Source organism: Anomaloglossus baeobatrachus, chromosome 10, assembly GCF_048569485.1.
Source record: "Anomaloglossus baeobatrachus isolate aAnoBae1 chromosome 10, aAnoBae1.hap1, whole genome shotgun sequence".
Taxonomy (NCBI): domain Eukaryota; kingdom Metazoa; phylum Chordata; class Amphibia; order Anura; family Aromobatidae; genus Anomaloglossus; species Anomaloglossus baeobatrachus.
The window spans coordinates 39,429,941-39,453,426 of NC_134362.1; the positions used below are offsets into that span (position 1 = coordinate 39,429,941).

At 48.4% G+C, this 23,486-nt stretch overlaps 1 protein-coding gene across 1 annotated transcript in view; it reads left to right on the top strand.

Annotated features, from left to right (window-relative positions):
• Positions 1–23,486, top strand: part of LOC142254427 (protein-glutamine gamma-glutamyltransferase 5-like) — a 63,966-nt gene that overhangs the window by 38,843 nt on the left and 1,637 nt on the right. Inside the window, exons 8-12 of the mRNA XM_075325473.1 lie at positions 1–16; positions 1,507–1,752; positions 3,404–3,718; positions 11,642–11,802; positions 14,576–14,709. The exon at positions 1–16 is cut by the window's left edge and continues 88 nt beyond it. Of these exons, the coding sequence (XP_075181588.1) occupies positions 1–16; positions 1,507–1,752; positions 3,404–3,718; positions 11,642–11,802; positions 14,576–14,709 (872 nt within the window). The remainder of the gene's footprint in view (positions 17–1,506; positions 1,753–3,403; positions 3,719–11,641; positions 11,803–14,575; positions 14,710–23,486) is intronic.

Below are 23,486 nucleotides of genomic sequence, written 5' to 3' on the forward strand. Positions count from 1 at the left end.
CAAGAAACAAGCAATGGTAAATATATGGGTTTTGTACTATTTATGTATTTATGTAGAAAGCTGTGTATTTAGTGCTTACATATTCTGCAGCATTGTACAAAATGTAAAAAAATCAAATAAAAAATGAGCTAAGAAACTAAAAAATTAAGTAAAATGATATCCAACTGCTCAACGTGCAAAAATAAATTAGAAATATCAATACAAGCTATAAGATGCTGCAAATAAAAAAAATCCTTTAAGGAGTGTTCGCTCGATCACCAAAAAGAAAATTAGTGACAAAACCAAATATATAAATAAAATTAAAGACTTTTATTGAAAATAATATTAAAAGCAAAATCATGCAAAATGGTAATAAAGACAGGAAAATACCCAATAAGTAGCAAAATATAAATGACAGTAAATAAGACCAAATATACTGTTATGACAAGTAAAACAAAACAATGCAAAGACAATAAGGTGCAAGGACTGTAAAAAATATGATTTGTGTTAAGTGTGACAATGCAGAAGAGATCCCCGAGAAACCAAATGTATGATGAATGTCAAAATATATACGGTCTGTGGGCCAATCTAAACAAAGCCCAAAAGTGCAAATGCAAGTTAATAACAGGTAAGTACCTTTAGTATATGGTCAAATGGTGCTGCATACCATGCATGACCCCGACGTACGTTTCGTCAGCTATAAGGTGCTGTAAGATTTTTGGGACAAGGCTAGGAACGGTATAGGGGTATTAAGTGAGGGTTAGCTGTGGTCTGCCCTTGTTAGGGCACAAGCTTGTGGGTGCCAGGTAAAGTGAGTTTCCCTAGAGACGTGTAGGGTCAGTAACGACATGAAAATTGGAGGACCCACACAGAGGAAACCCTTATGCACCCCAAGCTACTTGACATGGGTGAGATTTTTTCAATTTATTCTCATCTATACCACACATTACTCTACTGTCAGTCTCTCCTTTGAGGACCTGTATACAATATTCCTTATTTATATTGAGTTTCTTATGATTATTTTTTTGTACTCACTATATGGACCACTGTCCTTTTGAGTGAAGTAATCTACTCAATTATTATTTGTGTTTTTTGTGTTTTTTTGTTTAGTTTTTTATCTTTAGGCTCCTTGGTCACCATATTCCTAGTGTATGGTACCATCTGAGTTGTCAGTGTACTAAGGAGCTTTTGGTTACTTGTTACCTAATAATGTTTTTAATATATTAGGATTAAAAGTTATATTTTAGCCTCTTGAATTGCTTTTTACAATCTAAACAAAGCCCAAAAGTGCAAATGCAAGTTAATAACAGGTAAGTACCTTTAGTATATGGTCAAATGGTGCTGCATACCACTGACCCCGACGTACGTTTCGTCAGCTATAAGGTGCTGTAAGATTTTTGTTTTAAAAAATAACATTATAATCATCACTTATCCAAATGACACCCTTCTTAGGAGAACAGTGGCCTATTGGCATTTAAATACACAGATCTGGGCAATATCCATTGCTTTTCTACTTGCTTGTTTCAGGGATATATTGCTGTGGACCGGCTCCTGTAAAAGCCATTAAAGAAGGAGACATTAATCTGAAATACGATTGCCCTTTTATATTTGCGGAGGTCAATGCTGACATTGTACAATGGATTGTGCCAAATAAGACGTCGGCACCAGAAAGGGTTTACCAAGACAGTAGTAAAATTGGAAAACACATCAGCACTAAGGCGGTTGGCACAAACGGGAGGATGGATATCACCAGCAATTACAAGTATGATGAAGGTAAATTACACGTCTTTGGCATACGGTCTGACTGTGGGTAATATTACCAATTAGCCCTTTAAGAGAGAAATTTTATGAGCCTGGCTCGAACCTGGCTAAAATCAAGCCTACCTTCGAGATAAGGGACAGCACAGTGCCCCAGTCTTAGGGTCAGCCTAGGAGCCCGTTTTCCATTGGTACATTCCCCGTGACACTGTGGCCCGGTACTGCACATCTGCCTTCTATTCAAATTAATAGGAGGTAGATGTGCAGTACCAAGCCACGGCCGGTATCAGAAGACAAAGCAGCTTCAGCACGGCCAGTATAAGAAGACAGAGCAGCTTCGGCACGGCCGGTATCAGAAGACAGAGCAGCTTCGGCACGGCCGGTATCAGAAGACAGAGCAGCTTCGGCACGGCCGGTATCAGAAGACAGAGCAGCTTCGGAACGGCCAGTATAAGAAGACAGAGCAGCTTCGGAACGGCCGGTATCAGAAGACAGAGCAGCTTCGGCACGGCCGGTATCAGAAGACAGAGCAGCTTCGGCACGGCCGGTATCAGAAGACAGAGCAGCTTCGGCACGGCCGGTATCAGAAGACAGAGCAGCTTCGGCACGGCCGGTATCAGAAGACAGAGCAGCTTCGGCACGGCCGGTATCAGAAGACAGAGCAGCTTTGGCACGGCCGGTATCAGAAGACAGAGCAGCTTCGGCACGGCCGGTATCAGAAGACAGAGCAGCTTCGGCACGGCCGGTATCAGAAGACAGAGCAGCTTCGGCATGGCCGGTATCAGAAGACAGAGCAGCTTCGGCACGGCCGGTATCAGAAGACAGAGCAGCTTCGGCACAGCCGGTATCAGAAGACAGAGCAGCTTCGGCACGGCCGGTATCAGAAGACAGAGCAGCTTCGGCATTGCCGGTATCAGAAGACAGAGCAGCTTCGGCACGGCCGGTATCAGAAGACAGAGCAGCTTCGGCACAGCCGGTATCAGAAGACAGAGCAGATTCGGCACGGCCGGTATCAGAAGACAGAGCAGCTTCGGCACAGCCGGTATCAGAAGACAGAGCAACTTCGGCACGGCCAGTATCAGAAGACAGAGCAGCTTCGGCACAGCCAGTATCAGAAGACAGAGCAACTTCGGCACGGCCAGTATCAGAAGACAGAGCAGCTTCGGCACAGCCAGTATCAGAAGACAGAGCAGCTTTGGAACTGAACATTTCTGACCGCCCGCTGGCGCCAGCGGGACCGAAGACAGCTACATGGCGGGCTGCCTCTGGCTGATCAGACATTGTTGACCTATCCTAAGGATAGTCTATCAATGTAAAAGTTGTGGATAACCCTAATCTAATAATTTCAAAAACAAATTAAACATTAACATTAAATGTTGGGTGCCCATAACATTTGATTCCCTGTAGCCACGGCCATGTTATGCCACTATTTACCCCTAATTTACACTGTTGACAGATGGGGTAGCAAAAACCTGGTGACAGAGTCCTAATCATTTGTCAACCCATGCCAAATTGCTTCTGAAATAGACCCAGTACTAATAGTAAAGCTTAAAATCTAGAAACAATAGGTCGGGATTGTTGATTTTCCATACTTTTTTAAATTCAGACATCATATTTGTAAATATCTGGAATGAAATCCGACTTTCTTTGTTTTTTTCCCTATAAGGATCAGAAAAAGAACGAGTTGTATTTAAAAAAGCCTTGGAGATGAGGAATAAGCCAAATACTGGGAACCAGGTCCCGGAGGACAAACCAGCTCCAAATCCTCCTCCTAGTAAACCGGGGGTGAAGCTGAGGCTCAAGTTGAAGGAATCTCCAGTTTTTGGTCAAGATGTTCAATTAATTGTTTTACTAACTAATCTGACCAGTTCACGAAAACAAGTTAATATTCACCTTAATGTTCAGGCCATCGAGAACAATGGGACACAAATGAATGTGGTGTGTCAAAAAGATGATTTGTTGGATCTGAAACCCAGTTCAGGTAAGTTCTGACTATTCCTTACACACACACATATATATACGAGTATATATATATTTATATATATATATATATATATATATATATATATATATATATATATATATATAAAATTATATATTGAAGAGTATTTGTCAACATTTAATCCCCCCTCCCCAGGATATTTATATGCAAATATTGGTCTTTTGAAAACAAGTCCAACAAATCCTTTACCAGGATGCTGATTAGACAGCATGATTATTGCACAGGTGCACCTTAAGCTGGCCAGCATGATTATTGCACAGGTGCACCTTAGGCTGGCCAGCATGATTATTGCACAGGTCCACCTTTAGCTGGCCAGCATTATTCCACAGGTGTGACTTAAACTGGCCAGCATGATTATTGCACAGGTGCGCCTTAGGCTGGCCCGCATGAATATTGCACATGTGTGCTTTAGGCTGGCCAGCATGATTATTGCACAAGTGCGCCTTAGGCCAGCCAGCATGATTATTGCACAGGTGCGCCTTAGGCCAGCCAGCATGATTATTGCACAGGTGTGCCGTAGGCTGGCCAGCATGATTATTGCGCAGGTGCACATTAGGCTGGCCAGCATGATTATTGCACAGGTACGCCTTGGGCTGGCCAATATGATTATTGCATGGGTGTGCCTTAGGCTGGCCAGCATGATTATTGCGCAGGAGCACATTAGGCTGGCTAGCATGATTATTGCATGAGTGCGCCTTAGGCTAGCCAGCATGATTATTGCACAGGAGCACCTTAAGCTGACCAGCATGATTATTGCACTGGTGTGCCTTAGGCTAGCGAGCATGATTATTGCACAGGTGTGCCTTAGGCTAGCGAGCATGATTATTGCACAGGTGTGCCTTAGGCTAGCCAGCATGATTATTGCACAGGTGTGCCTTAGGCTGGTCAGCATGATTATTGCGCAGGTGTGCCTTAGGCTGGCCAGCATGATTATTGTGCAGGTGTGCCTTATGTGCCTAATGTGCAGTTTTATCACACAGTACAATGCCACAGATGTCATGCACTTGGCTTGCTGACTGCACGAATGTCCACCAGAGCAGTTGCCCATGAATTGAATGTTCGTTTCTCTACCATAAGCCGTCTACAAAGGCGTCTCAGAGAATTTGGCAGAAAATCCAACTGATTTCACAACCACAGACCACATCTAACCGCACTAGCCCAGGACCGCCACATCCAGCATCTTCACCTCCAATATCGTCTGAGACCGGCCCCCCGGACAGCGGCTGCAACAATCGGTGCAAAACCAAAAAATCTCTGCACAAACTGTCAGGGAAGCTCCTCCGCTGCTCATTGTCTTCATTGGGGGTCTCCACCTGACTGCAGTTCATCGTTGTAACTAACTTGAGTGGGTAAATGCTCACATTCGATGGGGTTTGTGTCATGGGTGTGTCAGGGGTGAGAGACATTCATGTGGTTTCTGGCCATAGAAGGTCACAGCGTTTGGCCGCGCAAAATGTTCCCTGAGTTTCTATTGTTCCCGCTGTCAGTATTCATTGGTATAGGTAGCTTTCCTGCTAGTTTCCTCTCTTTCCTTTTTGGACCCAGTGAAGTTCGCCCTCCACCCAGCTGCTTATTATCAGTATTATCCATGTGATTATGTACTACCATCTTCACTGGACTGGTGCTGGTGATATTATTCAGTTCAATCAAGCTCTGGTTGCAAGCAGGTGGCTTGTACTCATCTGTGGTATCATTGTTGAAACTTTGCTGAACATCTACCGGAGTTATCTGTGGATAAGTAGTACTTGCATTTTGCCCTGTGTGTTCTTCTTATGTCTTCTTCAGTGTTTAGTGGGGTTGATGAAGAGCTCAGCCCACCCGTTCTCTATTTAGGGTCCAGGACTAGGGATACCTAGGGTCAGGTATCTGGCTCAGCGCTTAGGTGCGGAACCTATCTAGGGTGTTGAGGGACCCCAGGGACCTACAGTAGGTTTGGTCAGGGGTCACCATCTCCCCTTCCCTTGATGCAGGGGTTTCCCTTCCCTTCCCTCTTGCCGTTCGCTTGGTTCTTCCCCGTACCTTGCGTGACAATCAGGCATGTTGGAGAGGAGTTCTCTTCACAGATGTCTCGATTTTCAATGTACAGAGCAGATGGCAGACTAGAAAATAATACCCATAGACCTCCCAATACTGTAAAACTGCATATTTTAGAGTGGCCTTTTATTGTGACCAGCCTAAGGCGCACCTGTGCAATAATCATTCTGTCCAATCAGCATCTTGATCTGCCACACCTGTGAAGTGGATGGCTCTCTGCAGAGGTGAAGTGCTCACTAATACAGATTTAGACAAATGTGTACAATATTAGAGAGGTATTTTGTACATAGAAAAAGTCTTAGATCTTAGCATTCAGCTCATAAAAAATGGGATCAATATCAAAAGTGTTGCATATATATTTATATTTAGCATATATTTATATTAAAAGTCGATCGTTCTGTAATGGGATGTCCATGTGTGGCCATTTCCAAAGTCATTTAATACTCTACCTAATATAGCGCCCCTGAAGCCATCAGGAGCTACAAGGAACTGCATCCTGTCAAAGATGCAGGGCCTACCCGCAGGGACCCAGAAGACCAGTGCTGGTAACACCAAAACACATATATAATCCCTGTTTTTCCCTTCCCGAAGGACTGGTGACAGGCTAGGGTTGGACCCAATGATTGCCACCTAGGGGTGCAGCCAATCCAGTCCACTAGACGACAACCAGGGAGGAGGTGTCAGACAGTCAGTAAGTGGCAGTGAGAGGACACGGACATAACCGTACTGACGGGAGAGTGTAACAGTGACCCGTCAGGTGCCGAAGGAGTACGGTGGAGTACTGTCGGAACCATAGCACCGACGGGGTACAGAGCCCTAGGTCAGGCAAACGCTCCAGGCAGACCTGATAAAATCTGCACAGTGAGGGGACCATCCAGGACCTCACTGACTGTAGAGTCCGGGACACCAGCAGTGACGGGAGAACCGGGGAACAGGACCAGAGACTCCAACACCACAGGGTTCAAACTTCCCGCCGTACGGACTAAAAACTGAGACACTTCCAGGAGGCGACCCCCAGACGCTCCAAGCCACGGGGACCCACCAACTAGAGACAGGTACAAGGGAAAGAAGACACCAGGTCACCACACTGGCACTTTGGCTAAGGGGACCAGTGGTGAGGACCAGCCTTCTTCGGGTCGCAAGCCAAGACACAAAACAACGGTGTGAGTAAACAAACCAGTTACAATGCAAACCCTTATGTGGCCTACCTTCTTTCCGCGCCCAACAATGTCACCTATCCTCTGGGGCCTGACCCTACTTGCGGAGGGCCCAAAATCCAGGCCCCAGTGTTGAGAGACTGTGCAGCGGCGGTCCCATCATCATAACCGCAACCCGCAAGTGGCGTCACAACATAAACTTTACTATTCCCCTGTATGTAAGCCCTTTCAAGCGACCCCCAGGGTCACAGAACCGGGCAACGGCCACCCAGCGACATATCCCAGCGATACACCGCCCGGGACCGAGTACCCCATAGCCCTGGGGCGAGTCACCAACATTTTACCAGCTTAACCCTAAAGCTCCTGCAAAACAAATGGAGCCATAGAGATCTGCCTGGGCCTTTAAGCAGCATGGCAATTGTATTGTATCTTTGGTTACATATTAATAGATAATGCACTTTTTTGCTTTTCATTTATTATCTCCAAAGCTTCTGTGCACACAGACTATTCAATGCGGGTTACTAAAGTCAAGGTCTTCGCTGGATCGAAATATTATGCAACATTGGGCAATACTGACAGGATATTGTTTTCTGAAAACCATTAAGTTTCATTTCAGCAATTAATTAATGACCCCTGACCTGACGTCGTATTGTGATGTTAATGCATGAGACAGAAGCCGATGCTATGAAATGAACTGATAGTGTTGTGCGGCAACTCGAGTCCTTTCTGCATTAAAATAGCTGCATTTACTGTATATGTGATTATTAATGTAAAAAAGAAACTCGATCCGATCTGCACATTCTTATTCTACTCTGATTTGTTGATGCTAAGGCCTCTTTCACATGTCCGTGAAAATCACGGACGTGTCAAAGGTGAGTTTTGCACTCCGTGAGCCGTGTTTATGGCACACATGTGTTCTCCGTGTGTTATCCGTGATCGGGTGCTCAGTACTGGTAACTAGTGATGAGCGGGCACTACCATGCTCGGGTGCTCAGTACTGGTAACTAGTGATGAGAGGGCACTACCATGCTCGGGTGCTCGGTACTCGTAACTAGGGATGAGCGGGCACTACCATGCTCAGGTGCTCGGTACTGGTAACTAAGGATGAGCGGGCACTACCATGCTCGGGTGCTCAGTACTCGTAACTAGTGATGAGTGGGCACTACCATGCTCAGGTGCTCGGTACTGGTAACTAGGGATGAGCGGGCACTACCATGCTCGGGTGCTCGGTACTGGTAACTAGGGATGAGCGGGCACTACCATGCTCGGGTGCTCGGTACTGGTAACTAGTGATGAGAGGGCACTACCATGCTCAGGTGCTCGGTACTGGTAACTAGGGATGAGCGGGCACTACCATGCTCGGGTGCTCGGTACTGGTAACTAGTGATGAGAGGGCACTACCATGCTCGGGTGCTCGGTACTCGTAACTAGGGATGAGCGGGCACTACCATGCTCAGGTGCTCGGTACTGGTAACTAAGGATGAGCGGGCACTACCATGCTCGGGTGCTCAGTACTCGTAACTAGTGATGAGTGGGCACTACCATGCTCAGGTGCTCGGTACTGGTAACTAGGGATGAGCGGGCACTACCATGCTCGGGTGCTCGGTACTGGTAACTAGGGATGAGCGGGCACTACCATGCTCGGGTGCTCAGTACTGGTAACTAGTGATGAGCGGGCACTACCATGCTCAGGTGCTCGGTACTGGTAACTAGGGATGAGCGGGCACTACCATGCTCGGGTGCTCAGTACTGGTAACTAGTGATGAGCGGGCACTACCATGCTCAGGTGCTCGGTACTGGTAACTAGAGATGAGCGGGCACTACCATGCTCGGGTGCTCGGTACTCCTAGTGATGAACGAGCACTACCATGCTCAGGTGCTCGGTACTCGTAACTAGTGATGAGCGGGCACTACCATGCTCATGTACCGCCCTGAGAGGGGCCCGGCCGCTCCCTCCGCTTGCTCGGGCCGAGCCGCTCGAGGTCCGGGCTTGGGTTCTCGGTGGGGCGAGCGCCTCCGGACCGGGGGCCACGTCGCTCTTGTTAAGGGAAGGCAGTTCTGAGGGGTTGGTGGTCGTGGTCTTGTGACGCCACCCACGGGTCGTGGTGACGGGGGAATGCACCACAGCTGCGGCTGAAGTGATGGCGGGCTCGTCCGGGATCGGTGTTGCGGCCGCAGCCAAGATGTTAGCCCCTCTGTGGGTAGGGGTGGTGTGTCCCGGGGCCCGGTGGGGGGGACTGCAGGGGCTGATGTTGTCGCCGGGGTGCAGGGCACCGTGCCGCGGTGTGGCGTGTCGTGCCCAGATGGCACTGGTGTACTCACAATTAATTCACACTGAGTCACTGGTAAACCAAAGTTCGGGTCTGGTCGGTTCCCGCAGCCGGCTGCTGATGTTCCCCCTGCGGGGTTGATGGTGGCCCCTTTTCCCGTGCACCTCTAGATATTGTGTTTCGGCTCCCCCTGCCTGACCAGTGGTAGCCCGCTCCCCGGCGTTGAGCTGCCCGAGGAGCCCTCGGTTGCCCGCAGGCGCTGTCCCGTCAGGTGTTTGGCACTTGGCGGTGGCGCTCACCCAGTCTCGGTGGGCTTTTGCCTTCTTTCGTGACTTTGGTTGTGAATGAACCCGTGAGGTCCGGCCAGCGATCAGTCAATTTGCCTATACTCAGTGGCTTCTAAGCTAGGACGGGGTCTGAGTACCCTTCTGTTGGTGCTCCGGTACATGTTTGACTCCCCGGTTTGGGACTGGCGGGCTCCAACCCAGGCCCGGTCCGTACGGTTCCGCCGGTTGCTGTACCGGTACTCCTGCAGACAGCCACCACCGTCTGCCTGCCTGACGTTTTCCAAGGGGCCCAGGCTCCTACCCGGGTCCCTGACAGTTGCTCCTCTACCACTCACTGTCACTCTACAAACTCCTCTCTCCTTCTCCTCTTGAACTTCCTGCCCCCATTACAGTAGTCTCCTCAGTGGGCGTGTCTTTCCGCCTGACTCCGCCCACCTGGTGTGCTCTACTCGCCCTGGGGGAGGCATCAGGTCTCCCTCTCGAGTGACATGTGTGTAACCTCACAGTGGGTGGGGGGGTGTGTGTATGTGGCTGATGTAATTACCTGTGACCCCTGGGGTCCAGGGCGTCACACTCAGGTGCTCGGTACTCGTAACTAGTGATGAGCGGGCACTACCATGCTCGGGTGCTCGGTACTTTTAACTAGTGATTTGCGGGCACTACCATGCTCAGGTGCTCGGTACTGGTAACTAGTGATGAGCGAGCACTACCATGTTCGGGTGCTCTGTGCTCATAACTAGTGATGAGCGGGCACTACCATGCTCGGGTGCTCAGTACTCGTAACTAGTGATGAGTGGGCACTACCATGCTCCGGTGCTCGGTACTTGTAACTAGTGATGAGCGGGCACTACCATGCTTGGGTGCTCGGTACTCGTAACTAGTGATGAGTGGGCACTACCATGCTCGGGTGCTCAGTACTCGTAACTAGTGATGAGTGGGCACTACCATGCTCCCGTGCTCGGTACTTGTAACTAGTGATGAGCGGGCACTACCATGCTTGGGTGCTCGGTACTCGTAACTAGTGATGAGTGGCACTACCATGCTCCGGTGCTCGGTACTTGTAACTAGTGATGAGCGGGCACTACCATGCTTGGGTGCTCGGTACTCGTAACTAGTGATGAGTGGGCACTACCATGCTCCGGTGCTCGGTACTTGTAACTAGTGATGAGTGGGCACTACCATGCTCCGGTGCTCAGTACTTGTAACTAGTGATGAGCGAGCACTACCATGCTTGGGTGCTCAGTACTCGTAACTAGTGATGAGCGAGCACTACCATGTTTGGGTGCTCTGTGCTCATAACTAGTGATGAGCGGGCACTACCATGCTCGGGTGCTCAGTACTCGTAACTAGTGATGAGCGGACACTACCATGCTCCGGTGCTCGGTACTCGTAACTAGTGATGAGTGGGCACTACCATGCTCGAGGGCTCGATACAAGTAACTAGTGATGAGCGAGCACTACCATGCTCAAGTGCTCAGTACTCGTAACTAGTGATGAGTGGGCACTACCATGCTCGGGTGCTCAGTACTCGTAACTAGTGATGAGTGGGCACTACCATGCTCGAGGGCTCGATACAAGTAACTAGTGATGAGCGAGCAAAATAAATACATAAATGCGAATAAGTATTCAACTGAAGGCTAGACCCCTTCAACTTTTTTCAACTTTCATCATTCTGTTGCTTAGATTAGATTGGTGCTTCAGCTCTGTTGTTCCAGTAAATGGGGACAAGCCATCACCCGTTTGTGACACATGAAAATTTACAACATTTCAGAAGTTGCTGGAAACCAATGGATGCTAGTTATGTTCGGTACTCGATTGGGCATCGGTGTGCTTGGGTACTTGTGATCATAAGAGTATCACGGGTCCTTGGATGTTTCGACCCCAAACCACTTAATCATTGGGTTTTGCATGTTGTGTTACATGGGAATATTGTATAGTAAGAATGGTATTAATATGGAACACATTCACTTTTTCCAACAAATTCAGAAGTGTCAAATATTTGGCAGAGGGTCTATGATGTCCTGCCAGAGAGCCGTAATTTGTATGCCGTAATCAAGTGTTATTACAATAATAAATCTCGCTCGTAGTGCATATATCTCCTCCAAGTACCTTGCATTATTAATTACTCCGCGTGTGTTCCCTTGTTACCCACAGAGCGATCCGCCGGTTACCTGGTTCCCTATTCACTGTACAAGACAAGCCTTACTGAGAGCAACCTCCTGAAAGTGTCCGCGGTGGGAGAAGTGACTGACACCAAGGAGAAGATCTTGGCTGAAAGAAACGTCACGTTAGATTCTCCAGCTCTGAAGATTGAAGTAAGAATTTTACGAGACTTATTTCTCAGTTGGATGCGAAAGACAAGTTTACTGCCATGCAAATACATTAACGACACAGTAGGGAAGGAGGTTTTGGTACTAAATTCTGAGCAATATGTTATACATCCAGCTATCAACCGATTCTTCTGACACTTCTATCTGAATTAACTCCTTCAGCTCTCCGTTTTTCGTTTTTGTATCCCCTTCTTCCATGATCCACCCACACCTGTTAAGGCCCCGTTACACACAATGACGTATCTAATGATATTTCGCCGGGGTCACGGATTCCGTGACGCACATCCGACATCGTTAGCGACGTCGTTGCGTGTGACACCAACGAGCGACTGTTAACGATGGAAAATACTCACCAAATCGTTGACCGTTGACACATTCATTTTCATAAAATCGTTGATTGTTGTGGACGCAGGTTGTTCGTCGTTCCCGTGGCAGCACACATCGCTACGTGTGACACCCCGGGATTGACGAACTACAGCTTACCTGCGGCCGCCGGCAATGAGGAAGGAAGGAGATGAGCGGGATGTTACGGCCGCTCATCTCTGCCCTTCCGCTTCTATTGGGTGATGCCGCTGTGACGCCGCACGAACCGCCCCCTTAGAAAGGAGGTGGTTCGCCGGCCACAGCAACATCGCTAGGCAGGTAAGTCCGTGTGACGGCTCCGAACGATATTGTGCGCCACGGGCAGCGATTTGCCCGTGACGCACAAACAACGGGGGCGGGTACACTCGCTAGCAATATCACTGCGTGTGACGGGGCCTTTAGCTGCACGTCTGCTGATCAGATCAGCTGATACGTGATGGAAAAGATGTGGGCTCACGCAGGGAGGGAGGTCGACATAGAACGTATATGTAGCACCCCTGAGGTATCAGGTGCCACAAAATATGTAACCTGTGGACAACCCAAACCCTGGAATACCAGTGCCGGTGACAACACAGCACACAACTCCTTTTCCCTGCCTGGAGACAGCTTAGAGACAGGCCTGATAGAAGCCACCTATTGGAAGGGGGCTCATCCAATCGGTAAACTAGAAACCCTGGAGGGGCTGAACCTAAACAGAGAGCGGGAACTGAAGTCAGTTAAGAGCAAGGAGGATGTCAGTTAGGAGGAGGTGAAAGTGAGAGAAAGTGATGAGAAAGGTGTTAAAACCTGAAGAAAGAACTGGAGCTAAAAAGGAGGAGAGTTGCTGTGGAGTAAGGAACCAGTGCTCAAGAAACCCAGGGTTGCCAGAGGAGAGCAGGACCAGGACTCACAGTATCCAGCACAGGCGGGGTGCAGAACCCTTGAATGGGAGTACGCTTCAGGCTACCTGTTAAATCTGCCAGGTGAGGGGGATCATCAGGGTCCCTCACCAACCTGAATGTCAGGAGCAAAGCAGCAAGGAGGGGACAGGGACAGGAGTCCAGCCCATTAAATTGTCCAGGCTGCCTGCTATATGGACAAAGACTGTGAAACGGAGGGGATCCCAGGAAGCTTTAGGCCACAGGGACCCACCAAAATCTAAAGTGTGCACGGAGGACGAGGACAGCTCACCAGGTCACTAACTGGCACTGGGAACAAAGAGTGAGGAAACACCTGAAAACCAGCACCACCCGGGTGGCGGTACCAGAACAGTGAGTAAGAACCAGTTTAAACTGCAGTCCCTGTGTGGCTTGAATCCCTTCTACATTGGTGCATCATCAGCTCACACTGCACAGTACTACCAACATCATCCTCTTCCGGGGCCTAGCCCTACTTCCGGAGGGTCAGAACACCTGAGCTGCATAATACTACCCACCCCAGGAAGACCACGCAGCGGCGGCTCCTACAAAATAGCCGCAACCCACAAGTGGCGTAGTCAAAAACTCTTTAATTAATTGTACTTTTATTTTTCCACTTTTTCATCCTTTTTCGGATTGACGGGGTCACGGAACCGGGCATCGGCTGCGACCACGACTCCCCTGTTCACCGCATGCCCGGGACCGAGTATGCCACTGCCCTGGGGTGTCACACTAGCAAGAGTTAATCTCTGCCAGTCTGCTTGTTTGCTTTCTTTGATCACTTGTTGTGAGGGAGCCTATCATATCTGCTCCCTGCATATTATATATGCTGGCTGAGTCTTTCCTCCTATGCCAGCTATAGCTTATCTTAGTTGGTCTGATGTGGTGTCCAAGACTTTCTGGTGTTTGTAGTTCTTGTTGTTTTGTGCAGTTGTGGAGTTTACCCCAGTTGTCTTTTGTTGATTCTTTCCTGCTCTTGTTTTCCTCCTGAATCTCTTATTGTCCTATCCTGTGTGTGTTCTGTGTCTGAGTTTTAGTTTTCCCTTGTGTGTCTTGATCTGTGTTTAAAATCACACTCCTGCCCCATCCTTCCGGGGTGAGAGTGGGAGAGGGGAAATCAGACATTGTTTGGTCAGGAGTAGGGCCAGCAATGGGACTCAAGCATCTCCACCATTAAGAGTATCCCTGAGATTAGAGATAGCAAGAGGGAAAAAATAGAGACTCCTATCCTCCATTATCCAACAAGTCACATTGTGACACATGTGCAAAGTAAAGAATGCACAGTAAGTAAATCAATTCAGATTGGTGCACCACAAGAACCATTACCCTGTGAGTTGACCAATCAATGGACATGTCGAAAAGAGACAGGTTCAAAAAGTAAGACATGGCAAAACCATAGAGATTGCAATCCTTTATCACAAGCAAAATACTAAATAGCTCTGAACAATCGGTTTTAGGTTGCATAGATTTTCTAACAATTAAATTTACTCTCTTTACAGAAGCCAGAAAATGCAATCCTGCGTACCCCGTGCAGGGTTACAATTAGATTTGTCAATCCACTGCCTGAAGAACTGAGGAAATGCAAACTGTTTATGGAAGGCAATGGACTGGTGATGGGAACCATAGACAGAGGGTAAGTCAAGTTTTAATTAACTTTAACATTCACAAAACACCTTGTGTAGAAAGTTCATTCTTTTTCAGAATTGCAATATCTTCAAATGAAGATTGGTACTAGTGTGTAAAGGTGTAGATCAGGCTAATTCTTAAGGGTAGACATCAAAGTTTCATGCAAACTATTGCAGAAAATTGCTATTAAGAAAGGTGACCATGAGATGTGTCGTGACAACCACAGAGAGTATGTGCTCAAGTGACACAGACTATTTCAGAGTGAAGGAGGTGCTGCTGAGGAGACTGCCAGCAGACCATTGCATGTGTGTTACGGTTGCTGCGAGCACTGGAGACTAAGTCCAGATTTCTTGCTACTGCACATGTGCGAGCGCTGGAGACTAAGTCCAGATTTCTTGCTACTGCACATGTGCGAGCGCTGGAGACTAAGTCCAATCTTGGAGCCATTGCACATGTGCGGGTGACATCATCGCTGACACGAGGTCACATGTCTCTGACACCTTCTATGCCGATTGGTCGCTGGTCATGTGCTTGTGACGTCTTGCTCGGTGATAGGCCAGCATGACGTCACTCCTGTCGTTCTGGCAGCGGATTGGCTCTGGTGTCCTCCATCTTGGATGAGGCACAGAGTCTATATAAGACCCTGACACACGCCGCATGGTGCTCAGTCCTCTTGGTTCATGCATATGAGTAGACGCTCTGTGCGCGTTCCTCTAGGCATTCCTCTGTCTATGCTAGGTGAGCGCTACCGGCAGGGTAGCGTTCTTATACCTTACAGCTTCGGCTGCTGTCCGTATCCTTACCTCTTAGGGGAGCGGACATAGGCAGGTGCCTGAGGCACATGGTCTGGCTGGGCCTTGTGATTCTACTCGTAGGTGGACGTTGCCGCTAGGGTAACGTTCCTTATACTGCGTCTGGCAGTTGTTCGTATCCTCGCACACTAGGGGAGCGAACAGAGGTAGGAGCTTTGTGCGGCTTACGCTGCTGTTCGTCTCTTTTGCACCACTAGAAGAGCGGACCTAGGCAGGTGCCATATCTAGTGGTTCGTGTCCTCGCACACTAGTGGAGCGAACGCAGGTAGGAGCTTTGTGCGGCTTACGCTGCTGTTCGTCTCTTTTGCACCACTAGAAGAGCGGACCTAGGTAGGTGCCATTTCGCACACATTGCCTTTGTCTCTGTGATTATTAACAGAGATCATTCCACACACCCTCCAAGTAAGGGAGGAATTGCTTTACTTACTTATTATATCCTTCTGTGAGTTAACAGAGGTATTGCACTCTGCCATAGTCTGCAGCAAAGTCTTTGCACGGTGGACCCTGACTGTCTGATACTCCTTTCAGTTATTATCAGACAGCCCCCCGTAACATTAGGACTGAGCCAAGGGTCTGGCAGTTATGGCAGAATATCAGCAGTTACACCGTTACATACAAGTACTTGAGTCACGGCTCAAGAGTATAGAGGATAAACCTCAGACCATGGTGACATCTGCACATGATCCTCGACTTGCTCTGCCAAACAGATATTCTGGCGATGCCAGATCATGTCGTGGTTTCATTAGTCAGTGTCAGATACACCTAGAGGTCAACTCTTCTCGCTTCTCTACGGAGAGGTCCAGAGTAGGCTTTATCATCTCCTTACTTCAGGACAAAGCCTTAGAATGGGCGACTCCCCTATGGGAGCGCTCTGATGTGGTTACTCTGAGACATCAAGACTTTCTTGATGCTCTTAAGGCGGTATTCATGGGTCCGCAGGTTACCCATGATGCGGCCCTGAGACTGTTAGATCTATCTCAGGGTTCGTTATCCACTAGTTCTTATGCCATTGCTTTTAGAACTCTGGTGGCAGAACTAGATTGGCCAGAGAAGGTGTTGATTCCTATCTTCTGGAGAGGGTTGGCAGGCTATGTCAAGGATGCCCTTGCTACTCGTGAGGTCCCTGCTTCTCTGGAGGACTTGATCACAGTAGCAACGAGGATCGATGTACGCCATAAGGAACGTAGACTCGAGGTCTCTTCCTCACGCCCTAAGCATCGGGCTATTCCAGTTGTTGAGGGTCCACTACCATCTTCCTCAGCATCTGAAACATCTCCCACTCCTATGGAGTTAGGTCATACGTCCTCCAGACTACGCAAGTCTGGTCCTCCTATATGTTACGTATGTCGTCAAGCTGGGCACTATGCCAACAAGTGTCCTAGTCGTCAGGGAAACTCCCTGGCCTAGTAACCATTAGAGGGGGGTTACTAGAGACGTCTTCTGCACCCTCTAAGTGTTGTATCCCAGGTCAGCTCTCGTTATCTGAGAATACATGGCCTATTATGGCTTTTGTGGATTCCGGAGCTGACGGGATTTTTGTGTCCTCAGGATTTGTAAAGGGACACAATATTCCCTCTATCATGTTAGAGGCGCCTATTCCTGTCCGTGTTGTTAATGGAACTATGTTGTCTGACTCCATTACATTGAGGACAGTTCCCTTGCGCCTTTCCCTGTCTCAGGGTCACATAGAGGAGATTTCTTTTCTTGTTTTGCCTGAGGGTATAGACGACGTCCTTCTGGGTCTTCCATGGCTTCGGACTCATGCTCCTCACATTGACTGGGAGTCTGACAGCATTATTAGTTGGGGTTCGAAATGTCAGTCCCGATGTCTTCCCTTACCACCTAAGGTCGTTGCGGTTGCATCAACTGATCTCTCTCCCATACCTACACCCTATTTGGATTTCGCTGACGTGTTCTCCAAACAGGGTGCTGAGGTTCTTCCACCCCATAGGCCGTATGACTGTGCCATAGACCTTATCCCAGGTTCGGTTCCACCTAAAGGCAGGGTTTACCCCCTGTCGATACCTGAGTCGGAGGCCATGTCGACCTATATAAGAGAGAGCTTAGAGAAGGGGTTCATTCGTAAGTCTGTCTCTCCCGCGGGAGCTGGGTTTTTCTTTGTTCGGAAGAAAGAGGGTGATTTGCGTCCCTGCATAGATTACAGGGGTCTCAACGCAATCACAATAAAGAACAAATACCCATTACCTTTAATTTCGGAGCTCTTTGACAGACTGAGAGGAGCTCAAGTTTTTACGAAGTTGGATCTGCGGGGTGCGTATAACTTGGTACGAATTCGAAAGGGTGACGAATGGAAGACCGCTTTTAACACCCGAGACGGTCACTATGAATACCTCGTCATGCCTTTTGGGTTATGTAATGCACCCGCAGTATTTCAGGACTTCGTAAACGATGTGTTCAGGGATTTACTGTTATCCTCAGTAGTGGTGTATCTGGACGACATCCTGATTTTTTCTCCTGATCTGGAGACTCATCGTCAGGATGTCGTTCGTGTCCTTTCCCGTTTAAGGGAGCACTCATTGTTTGCTAAACTCGAGAAATGTGTATTCGAGCAGTCCTCATTGCCTTTTTTGGGTTACATTATCTCACAAGAGGGTCTGGCTATGGATCCTGCGAAGCTCTCTGCTGTCCTGCAATGGTCCGAACCTCATTCCTTGAAGGCGGTGCAACGCTTCTTAGGATTCATAAATTATTACAGGCAGTTCATACCCCATTTTTCTACTTTGGTGGCCCCTTTGGTGGCCTTGACTAAGAAAGGTGCTAATCCCAAAGCCTGGTCTACTGAGACATCTCAGGCTTTTGAGGCAGTAAAAAGACACTTTTCAACTGCTCCCGTTCTTCAAAGACCCGATGAGAGTAAGCCCTTCCTCTTAGAGGTTGATGCCTCTTCAGTGGGTGCTGGTGCGGTCTTGTATCAAAAGAACGGTGCAGGTAGAAAAAGGCCGTGTTTCTTCTTTGCTAAAACCTTTTCACCGGCAGAGAGAAACTATACCATTGGGGATAGGGAACTGCTCGCCTTGAGATTAGCCTTGGAGGAGTGGCGTCACTTGCTGGAAGGAGCGAAACATCCTTTCCAGGTCTATACAGACCATAAGAATCTGACGTACTTACAAACCGCTCAGCGTCTGAATCCTCGCCAAGCCCGCTGGTCCTTGTTTTTCTCCCGCTTTCACTTCTCCATCAACTATCTGTCTGGGAGTAAGAATAACAAGGCAGACGCCCTGTCTCGCTCTATGCTTTCTACCCAGGAAGAGATTGACGAACCTCGTCTTATCCTTCCCTCCAGGGTTTTTCATACGCTCTCCCCTGTGACGTTAGACCAAATCCCACCGGGCAAGACCTTTGTTCCGCCTGATCGACAGAATGATATACTGTCATGGGCCCACACCTCAAAGGTGGGTGGGCATTTTGGTATTAGGCGGACACGAGAGTTACTGGAGAGGTGGTATTGGTGGCCACACTTAGCCAGCCACGTCAAGAGATATGTCAGTTCCTGCTACTCGTGTGCTCGCAACCGTCCATTACGGCAGAGACCGGCTGGGCTCTTGCATCCTTTACCAGTGCCAGATAGACCATGGGAGGTGGTAGGCATGGACTTTGTGGGTGATCTTCCATGTTCACAGGGACATAGATTTGTGTGGGTCATTACGGACCATTTCTCCCGGATGGTTCATCTCGTACCGTTATCGAGAATCCCATCTTCCAGGGTACTAGCCAAACTATTCCTCAAGCATGTCTTTAGGCTTCACGGGATGCCAGATCGTATAATTTGTGATAGAGGCCCGCAATTTACTTCCCGTTTCTGGCGAGATCTTTGTAGCCTTCTGCAAATTGAGTTGAATCTCTCTTCGGCATACCATCCGGAGACTAATGGTTTGGTTGAACGTACCAATCAATCTATGATTATATACCTTCGACACTTTGTTGCTGAGAACCACGATAACTGGTCCTCCCTCCTACCCTGGGCAGAATTTGCCCTTAACAATTCGCTGGCTGAGGCCACTGGGCAGACACCGTTCGTACTCAATAATGGGCAACACCCTAGGGTACCAGTACCGTTTCCCGCTGCTGCACCTCCTCCTCTTGTGGCCGACTGGGCAACTAATGCCAGAGAGGTTTGGGATCGGACTCAAGAGTCGATCCAAGCAGCTAAGGACCGTATGAAGACGGTGTCCGATCGGTTTCGTCGCCCGGCTCCTGTCTTTTCTCCAGGGGACTTTGTGTGGCTCTCTGCAAAACACGTGAGACTTAGAGTGAGCTCTGTCAAATTTGCTCCTCGCTTCCTGGGTCCTTATGAGGTTCTTCGACAGGTAAATCCTGTAGTCTATCAATTGAAGTTACCTGTCCATCTTAGGATTCATGACAAATTCCATGTCTCACTGCTAAAGCCGGCTATTTTACCTCACGCTCGTGAAGTGCACTCTCCTGCCTCTGATTCCTCTCGCTCTAGCTATGAGGTACGAGCCATAGTTGGTTCTAAGATGGTTAGAGGGCGCAGGTTCTTCTTGATAGATTGGGAGGGCTATGGTCCGGAACATCGCTCTTGGGAGCCTGAGGAGGCTGTCCATGCTCCCGACTTAGTTGCCGATTACCTGCGTCGCCGGGAGGGGGGCCCTTGAGGGGGAGGTACTGTTACGGTTGCTGCGAGCACTGGAGACTAAGTCCAGATTTCTTGCTACTGCACATGTGCGAGCGCTGGAGACTAAGTCCAGATTTCTTGCTACTGCACATGTGCGAGCGCTGGAGACTAAGTCCAATCTTGGAGCCATTGCACATGTGCGGGTGACATCATCGCTGACACGAGGTCACATGTCTCTGACACCTTCTATGCCGATTGGTCGCTGGTCATGTGCTTGTGACGTCTTGCTCGGTGATAGGCCAGCATGACGTCACTCCTGTCGTTCTGGCAGCGGATTGGCTCTGGTGTCCTCCATCTTGGATGAGGCACAGAGTCTATATAAGACCCTGACACACGCCGCATGGTGCTCAGTCCTCTTGGTTCATGCATATGAGTAGACGCTCTGTGCGCGTTCCTCTAGGCATTCCTCTGTCTATGCTAGGTGAGCGCTACCGGCAGGGTAGCGTTCTTATACCTTACAGCTTCGGCTGCTGTCCGTATCCTTACCTCTTAGGGGAGCGGACATAGGCAGGTGCCTGAGGCACATGGTCTGGCTGGGCCTTGTGATTCTACTCGTAGGTGGACGTTGCCGCTAGGGTAACGTTCCTTATACTGCGTCTGGCAGTTGTTCGTATCCTCGCACACTAGGGGAGCGAACAGAGGTAGGAGCTTTGTGCGGCTTACGCTGCTGTTCGTCTCTTTTGCACCACTAGAAGAGCGGACCTAGGCAGGTGCCATATCTAGTGGTTCGTGTCCTCGCACACTAGTGGAGCGAACGCAGGTAGGAGCTTTGTGCGGCTTACGCTGCTGTTCGTCTCTTTTGCACCACTAGAAGAGCGGACCTAGGTAGGTGCCATTTCGCACACATTGCCTTTGTCTCTGTGATTATTAACAGAGATCATTCCACACACCCTCCAAGTAAGGGAGGAATTGCTTTACTTACTTATTATATCCTTCTGTGAGTTAACAGAGGTATTGCACTCTGCCATAGTCTGCAGCAAAGTCTTTGCACGGTGGACCCTGACTGTCTGATACTCCTTTCAGTTATTATCAGACAGCCCCCCGTAACATTGTGTCAGCAAATTTTCGAAAGTTTCAGCACAAGTTGCAAAAGTAAATCTAACGTGGTCAATATCAGTTGTCTTTTTTAGTTCAAAGAAAGCTTCTGCCTCTTATAGGTTTGTAGAACGATCAAACTCATTGCCTCCCTGTGAGTCTAGTTACTACATCCTATTGCCATCCCTGAGCAGGGAGCTACTTTATCTTCCATTATATTTAAAGGGGTACACAACCATCACGTACAACAACACTTACTAGTGGTGACTATTCAGGCTTGCTAAGGTCACAAGTCAAGTCACAGGTGTGACAGCAAAATGTTGCACTGCACATGCCCTGTTCTACTGTATAGAACATACAAAGTTCTGGGGCCTGATTATGAGTGTAACATTCAGACTGGTTCATTAAGCTTCTTTATGGTTAAGGGACCTTTGGTCACATAGGGGATTTGCTTCATTAAGATCTACTGTGCCTAGCATCAATGAGAAACACTGAGGACTGCACCTAGTGAGTGTAACGTAACCACTAGGGGGAGCCGGAACACCCGTGAGTGAAAATCAGGACTTGGAAACACAAGGTAAGACAGGAGTAATCACTACCCAATGACAAACAGAAGTCGTACTAGCAGGGTCAAAGCTGGGAGGTCTCGCAGTACCAGGGAGAAAGAGGAGACAGCATCAGTGGCGAGCCAGAGATCGGAGACCAGGAGGTAGTGTCAGGAGCCGAGGCTGAGCAGAGACGAGGTCAGTCACTAGCCGAGGTTGGAAACAGAAAATCAAGCCGTGGGGGGAGGAGAACTGGGAAGGAACAGGTTACTGGGAGCAGGAGAGGTAAACTGAAGGGAGACACGAAACGGAGGGGGCAGGAGGCAGGGAAGGCGGACTGGAGGGGGGAGCTGGAAGTCAGGGAGGACGTACTGGATGAGGAGGCTGGAAGTAGGGAGAATGGACTGGATGGGGAGGCTGGAAGTCATGGAGGACGGATGACAGAGGGGGCAGAATCAAGAGCACTTACAGGGTCCAGGCTATCATGCTGTGAAGCAAGACTATAACTGGCGACGTTCCGGGGGAAACCACACCGAGATAAAGCAGCGTGAGTCCTGGAGCGAGGCCCCATAGAGCAAGCCCCATCCACCAGACTTAACCCTGCAGGACCAGAAGCAGTCATGACAGTGAGACATTAAATGAGAGTTATAAAGTGGATCATGTTAAGTGCCTTGGATCCCAAACTGTTGAACTCTGTCTGTTTTTAATAGTAATCACTTGGTACAAAACGCAAGAAACTTTTCTTGCTTTTAACAGTACACCATGTATTACCATTTATTATGTAACCACCAATCTCTCTACCACATTACCACGTGTAATTAGCAAGTTGGTCCTACAATGGGAGAATTTAGAGACTATGCTGATTCAAATTGGTAATACCTTGCTGTGCCCATGTCTGAGTGTACAACTGTATCATACAAGAGCAACCTCATCATCAAAAAAACAGACTGTATTCTTGCCCAATGATATATCAATTTATTTCGATCCGGCAGAGGAAGAACAGATATCGTCCAACGTTTCGACCCTTATAGTGGATACGGCATTTTAAGAACAGATATAGTCCAACGTCTCGACACTTATAGTGAATCCGGCATAGGAAAAACAGATATCGTCCAATGTTTTGACCCTTATAGTGGATATGGCATAGGAAGAACAGATATCGTCGAAAGTTTCAACCCTTATAGTGGATACGGCATAGGAAAAACAGATATCATCCATTGTTTCGACCCTTATAGTGGATCCAGCATAGGAAGACAGATATCATCCAACGTTTCGACCCTTATAGTGGATCCAGCATAGGAAGACAGATATCGTCCAACGTTTCGACCCTTATAGTGGATCCAGCATAGGAAGACAGATATCGTCCAACGTTTCGACCCTTATAGTGGATCCAGCATAGGAAGACAGATATCGTCCAACGTTTCAACCCTTATAGTGGATACGGCATAGGAAAAACAGATATCATCCATTGTTTAGACCCTTATAGTGGATCCAGAAAAGGAAGAATAGATATCATCAAACGTTTCAACCCATCTAGTGGTCTTTTTCAAGGATCTCTGCTGGAGTAGGACGATTGGCATGAGGTTAGATGAGGAGCCTGACCAATCCTCATGCATCCAAATGCCCATCTTTCTTCTAAAGCAGATGTCCTTGAAAAAGACTTGAATAAGGGTTGAAATGTTGGACGATATCTGATCTTCCTATGTTGGAGCTTAATAAATTTATACATTCTTGA